This window comes from Hirundo rustica, chromosome Z (genome assembly GCF_015227805.2).
Source record: "Hirundo rustica isolate bHirRus1 chromosome Z, bHirRus1.pri.v3, whole genome shotgun sequence".
Classification (NCBI taxonomy): Eukaryota; Metazoa; Chordata; class Aves; order Passeriformes; family Hirundinidae; genus Hirundo; species Hirundo rustica.
In genome coordinates, this window is record NC_053488.1 from 73,235,080 (window position 1) to 73,242,022 (window position 6,943).

Here is a 6,943-nt window from a genome sequence, read left to right on the forward strand (position 1 = left end):
ATGGACTAACAAACAGAGGCCATCCTGGGGTACTGATGCAATACTTACCTGTGTGCAGGACTTCCTTCCTAAAAAACTGACATACACAAGCACACCTTAATATCAAGAAAGAAAATTTCTGTTCCTAATGCACATTCTTAAACTCCCTATTCCTCTGCTCACACTCCATTTTTAGAGTTTGAGCTCTCCTCCCCTGTTTCTCCCCCACAGTGGTGAATTCTCGCTCTTCTTTGTCTGGGATAGTAAACGCAACAATGATGTGGATCATAAATACACTCAGCTCAGCAAGAGTCTGAGCCAGGCAGAACTTTTAAGAGCTATTACAATTTTTCATGGGGTTTTTATGGTTTGTCTTTCTTCATAGACCAATTGCTCCTGCTCTAGGTATATGGCTATTTGGCTGCTCCCACTGGGCATATTGATATGAGTGTGTCCAAGCTGAATTAAAAGGGACTTGAAAGGCAATGAATTCCAAGTGTTCTCCTAAAATCTGACATGTATTTCCCTGAAACTAAAAATGCTGTTTTGAATATGAAACCTTTTGGAACAGAGTATTAGCTGTTATTACCTGAATCCACCCTGTTTTAATTCTTACTACCTATCAATTAATGCAGAGCACAGGTAGCTTCAGGAGGCAAAGAGTAACTCCTAATATAGGCAGAAGGACTAGTAGCAGCTTTCAACTGGACCTCTCAGTAAGTCGGACTTTGCTGGACTTTTCTGCTGTATCATATCTCCTACATTAAAAAGTAAGCCATCTTTCTAGTCCCTCAGCTTCTCAGTAGAAATTGCCTTTCTCCATCTCTTAAAACTCCAGATGATTCCCATCTGGTGGAACTTAGCTGACTTCCACAGAAACAAAGATATGCCCAGCTTGCAATTCGGCTAAGATAAATATCAAAGTGAGCACCTGCTGGACCCTTTAATGTGTCACATTTTCCTAGACTTCAACTTGAGGTGTTTGCTTACCTAAGAGCAACTAATTCCAGTAACCAGTGAATCCGAACTTGTTCAATGCCGCCATGTGGAACAGAAGAAATGTAGGCAAGGTTCAGCTCTTGGTCTTTGCTCAAGTCAAACAGATCAGCACGGCTGTGAGGTAAAGGAGGGCTTCAGGAAAAGACGGACAGAAAAGAAACACATTGAAATATTAGGTAACAGCTTCACTGGGCATGCAAAATACCTATGCTACATCCCTACACTACCTACATACACCTGCACAGCGTAAGGAGCATTGCCTAACATGAGACAAAAGCAAAACGGAGTTGCAGGTTATGTGGGACCAACTGGCTATACATGTTGTTTGGCAGTGTGGAATACAACCTGGGTGCACCTCAGGTGCACCATGCTCAAAGGAAAACCTTGCCAGCAGTCACTGCCACACAGACAGTGATCTCAGGCAACAGTGGCCAGAGGAAACCATACAGTGACAGATGCCTTGTCTCTGAGTAGCTAATCATAAAGGAGCTCACTGTCTTTTAGGCTTTTGAGTGGAAGTCAGACTTGCTGACGTCAGCAGTAAGAAAAATATGGGCCTGACCTTCCTGCTGAAGTTCATGCAATGACATAAATTCTTTGTTTGCTGTGAACCCCACTACACTTTTTAGCAGAAGAATTAGATACTCAGAGCCTTCGCATTCTTCAGTCATGTTCAGCTAACCCTTAGCATCAGAGAGCACAGGAGTGTGCAGTTTGAGGTTTCTATGCTTGATTCTGCAAGCAGTTTAACAGGCTCATAGTTATACAGCAACAATCATATCAACTTGACTTTGATGTCTGAACTTACTCCACTGAAATTAACATTACACTGTGGCAAATTTCTGTTGTTCCTATCTCCACAGATAAATACTGCATGATGGAGATCTCAACCCCACCCTTCACAAGTCAGCAACTTAGAATGCTGCATGGTTCAGATGCTGGGTCTGGGCATCCTTAGGGACTTTGATTAAGCCTCCTCATATTGTGCACATTCTGAATAATAAAGCATTTTATGACAAGAAGGATAAAACAAAACTGTCCCTCAGGCTCAGTAAAATACATCCATGTGTCTTCACCCTGCAGCAAGAGATGACTTTTGCTCTAACTACACACTATATACAAACTGTTTAAGTCAAAAACTGGTCTAGTCTATGCCTTGCCTGTTACATGCCAATGTGATATTGCCTCTTATGAAGTCAACCAGACTTCTGCTGACTGCAACTCAGCTGGTCATTTATGTCATCCTTGCCTACTCTGTACCCATCCATATAATCATCCTGCCACCAAGGGCCCCACCAAATGAAGCCGCTACCTGTGTACAAAAGGAGAAATGCCTGACCCCACTGGACAAGAACTTGACACAGCTGAGATACTGCCTATCCATTACCCCATCTCCTGCATCCTTACCTGAAAGTTCCAGTCTTTACACAAACCACATCCATTTATAACACCTATTACAAATCAGCCAGTTTATGTGAGCCCCTCTCTGCAGTTTCACCAGCTACAAGGCAATTAAAAACCATCTCGATAAGACAGCTTCAAGTCACACAAGTGATGATGCAAAATTATCAGCTTCACTCTCACTGAAATGTATCAGCCATCTCTTTAATTGTTCCAGTAAATAATGACAATGTTAATGATCAGATCCTGATGGGGTGCTTTACTACTACTCCGAAATTCAAATCGGCTTCCATTCAACAGTGGCAGAGACAATTATTTTTTCTTACTCCATGTTGAACAAACACTCTAAAATTCACACCGTTAGAGAGAAGTTTTGCAGAAACCATGTTGGGATGCAAAAGAAAGCCGACAGAACAGTGGGTGTTGTTAATGATGCCGTCAGTATCTATCCTTACCTGTTCTGAGGTAAGGTGCAAAGTGCCCATCCAAGAGAACTTCAAGCCTTGCTCCCTGGTTTTCTCAGCTGCTGATCCACAGCTGGGCACTTGCCCAGAAAAGACACTTTAGCAGCTGGAACTCAACTGCGCCACTACATGAGCTTTCAAGGGATTTTCAGAAATACTAGTGTTGGCCAGGTGTTATAAAAGAGTAACCGCTGACCCACAGATAGCCTCTGCTACTGCTCCTGCTGTCTTTCCTTCACATGTCTTTCACGTCTGCAGCCTTCCGAAGTTTTCCACACAATTAAAATCATGAGTGTTTTATAGGCTGCAGTTTAAATGGGCTAAACATACTATTTTTAAGGCAGATTTTCATTAATGTTTCCTAATATTGCAAGAAAATTTTAAAACAAAAGAAGCAACAACAACAAAAAAATCCTGAAAGCCCAAACATTTCTCTTCAACAGAACGTTTTTTGGTTCTGTTCTGTCTCCCCTGTACAACCCTTCCCCCCATGGAAAACTAAAGAAAAATCTTGCAAGTTTTTTTTTAGGGGGCCTTTATGCATTATACAAAAAAAGTGCACAAATTCCTTTTTTTAAGGCACATGCTCATTCCATATTGCAACTCCTTTTCAAGTGTTATTTAAACCACTGTATGCCTAAATGGAAGACATCACAACCACTTTAGAGTAAGATACAGGCACGGCAGTGGAATACGCTTTCATGCCTGCTAGAAGCTTTTAGTAGTCTCACAAAACTTAAAGGCTGCTCCAACCCCAGTCAGCTGAGCAAGAGGAGGCTTTCTACGAGAAGCAAAGCATGACCAGAATACAGGGATTTCTGCATCGTCACCTCCTTCCCCCTAATGTGGGTCAACTTGACCCACTGGCTGCAGCTGGTGGTGCATCTGGAAAACGTCTGTCAAGAAGAAAAAAAAACTCCTAGAACTATGAGTCTTTTGTTTGGTAGTACTAGAACTATCAGAAGTTTTTCCTGGGGCCCTTTAGGGGCCTTGGCAATGGAAACACTGAAAAGTAAAGGGAAATTATTTCCAAGTATCAACATATGTACTGTGCTGGGGAAGAATATGGACTTTACATGTTCGAAGGGCAAGGAAGCAAGTCAGAGAAGGGGAAGGAATGTCGATTAGGCCTATTTTTTTGGCCAGTTCACACTAACTGACCACATCCCACATCCTGCCCTGCACTGTGGAGCCGGTCCAGCAACCAGGCTAAGCAGCAAGGGGCAACAAGGGCCCTGTGATCCCACAGCAGCAACCTCAGGAGAGTCTCGGTTCCTCCTGGAAGGCAGCGTCCGCACGCCCTGGGAATCGAGAGGGGGGGATGCAGCCGAGACGAGGGCCGAAGAGCCTCTGCCCAGCGGCTCGGGGCCCGGAGCCAGGCGGTGCGCGCTTACCAGAAGCCAGTGCTCCTCCAAAAGTGGTGCAGGGGCCGCTCGGCTCGCCGGGCATCCACGTACACCTCGTACGCCGCGGACCCCGCGCCCAGGGGCACCAGCAGCAGCCACAGCAGCGGCCCCATGGCGCCGCGAGGGCCGCGGGGCCGAGAAGCGGGGCCCCACCGCCGCCCGCTGCCGGCGCGCCAGGGCACGCCCAGGGTCCGAGAGGCCCTCGCCCTCCGGAGCCCCGCGGCGGGAGGGGGCTCCTGCCCGCCGCGCTACTCACGACTAGCAGCGCTGTGGCCGCTGTCCCGGTGCCGCCGGTTCCCGGGACTCTCCCCACGGCGGTGCCGCGGGGAGGCGGCGGCGGCTGCGCCTCTCCCGCGCCCCACACGGGGGCGGTGCGCACCGCCACGCCCGCGCTCCCTTTGCCCGGCCCGGGAAGGCCGCGGTGACGGGGGCGGAACCGCCTTCTTTCCCCGGAAAAGCGTAGAGCCAGGGTGGGAGCTGTGTCCGCTGGCTACGTGTAAACCAATTTATTGATCTTAGCATGTCGAAGAGGAGTGTGCGCTCCCAGCCCAGAAAGCCGGCCGCATTCTGGGCTGCCTCCAAAGCAGGGTGGGCAGCGAGGGAGGGGAGTCTGCCGCTCTGCTCCCCTCTCCTGAGACCCCACCGGGAATACTGCATCCGGCTCTGGGATCCACTACAGGAAGGACGTGGACTTGTTGGAGCAAGTCCAGAAAAGGGCCGTGAAGTTTCTAAGGGGACTGAAGAACTTCCCCTACAAAGACAGGCTAAGAAAGTCGGGGCTGTTCAGCCCTAGAGATTAACGGATACAAACTGGAAGGGGAGAAGTGTAGCTTAGTTATTGGGAAGAAATTCTTTACTGTGGAGGTGGTGAGATGCTGGAACAGGTTCCCCAGGGTGGTTTGTCGATGTCCCCTTGCACTGTTGCAAGCCAAGCTGGACAAGGTCTTGAGCAACCCAGTCTAGTGGGATTTGTCCCTGCCCCGGGCCAGGGGATGTTGGGACTAGATGACCCTTAAGGTCCTTTTCAACCCTTGACATTCTGTGATTCTGTGAAGAGCTTAAAATGTGCTTTGTTACACACAGCCTGATTCCTGATTCTCTAGATGCTTGTTTGTTACCATGTATACCTGAGGAGTTTGTTTTCCATGGGGTGTGACTTATCTTCAGGATCATTCTCGTTTATCTATTATTGTATCTTCTGGAATCTTGTCAAGCCTCCCAGGCAGGAAATCCCATTCTATGCTACTAGCTGCACTCTGAGCTGGGACAAAAGCTGGCTTTGGGTGGGTGCTGCTGCCTGGGCTTCAGTGAGGGCTGATGGCATTTTGCCACTTGAAAAAGGTGATCCATGAGAGAAGAACCTAGCTGTGATGTGGAAATTATCCGTTGCAGAGGAACCAATGGCTCAGTCCCCAGTCAAAGACTTGGCCACAGACTTCAGCAAAAGTTGTTTTCAAGGGAGAATTCCCCTGAACCCCATAGGTTCTACCATGACAACTCCTATTGACATCAGGAAGGCTTGAACCTTGGAGACCAAGCTGGCTTTTCCTCAGAGACTACTAAAACAGAACTGTTGCATTCAGCTTGGCTGATTTCAAAGTCCACTCTGGAAGACAAGGTGTCAAACCAATACTATGCTCTTTTTGGCCAGGAAACTTTGGCTGTCCTCAGGCATGTTGTAGAATGTCCTGAAACACCACAGAGCCATGGATGTAAAATGGTGCTCTGTTGTCATTTTAGAGAAATCTCTCAGAACTCCAGGAAAGTCTCTTCCCTGGGAGTCTGACAAGAACATGACCTCCAGAGCATTTCCAGGAGGATCCTTCTCAGAGATTGGGGTAAGGGCTAAACAGAACGTCCCCCTTGTTTTCTACAGCTTATCCCAAGGCATGGGCGAGTGCTACATGTAGCACACTGGACACACCAGGCCTGAACTTGGAAGACAGAAGGGAAGTCAAAACACCTGCTAGAGGAGAGACTCAACAAAAGGCTTTATCACCCTTAGGTTTCTCTTCCATGTCTAACAAGGCAGCTAACAAGATTTTTTAAGGTACTTCTGAAGAACTGCAGTTTCCACAAGAAATCTTTCCTGCTCACCACCTGCTGCACCTGCTGCTATGGTGCCTCCTGCCAGACAAATGAAATGCATTAGCTATCTACACCCTGTGAAGGAGCCCAATACACCTCTGTTCCTACAACATCTGAGGGCTGCTGCAGGCAGAGCAGTTGGGAGCTTATGGCTCGTGTTTTCCCAGTCAAGGTAGTCGACTGGATCAACATGTTCTGGCAGCATTTGCAGGTCAGGTGCCAGGCTACACTGGTGAAACTCAGTTGTCTGCTCTGCAATCCTCCCAATCCTCTTCTTCCAGGGGAAGCACAAATGCCAAGATTACCTCAGATTACCTCCAACATGCAGTTTCCCAGGTTTAAAAATCTGACTCAGAGCTAAACCCATATGCTTAGGTTTCTATGAGCATGGTTTTAGAGAGACAATCAGGCAGAGCCGTGATGGAAAACGTTGGTCAAGGAGATATTCCCCTTTTTCCATTGACTTTCTGCTTCTCCAAGGCCGGGAAGTTTTTCTGTGCAGTATTTTACAAGATTCCCCACAGCTGACACTCCCACCTGAAGTACACTGGGGATTTTACCATAGCCTCCTCCCACCACCCTGCAAAGACTGAGAGCTCGTCCTGT

The 6,943-nt window shown here is 47.6% G+C and overlaps 1 protein-coding gene across 2 annotated transcripts in view; it reads right to left on the minus strand.

Annotated features, from left to right (window-relative positions):
* The window catches only part of IDUA (alpha-L-iduronidase), a 45,118-nt gene extending 40,736 nt beyond the window's left edge, over nucleotides 1–4,382 (minus strand). For both annotated transcript variants that reach the window (XM_040089509.2, XM_040089508.2), the window contains exons 1-2: nucleotides 4,238–4,382; nucleotides 970–1,110 (exon numbers count right to left, since the gene is read on the minus strand). In XM_040089509.2, coding sequence (XP_039945443.1) covers nucleotides 970–1,110; nucleotides 4,238–4,362 — 266 coding nt within the window. In that variant the 5' untranslated portion in view covers nucleotides 4,363–4,382. The remainder of the gene's footprint in view (nucleotides 1–969; nucleotides 1,111–4,237) is intronic.
* Nucleotides 4,383–6,943: the final 2,561 nt, after the last annotated feature.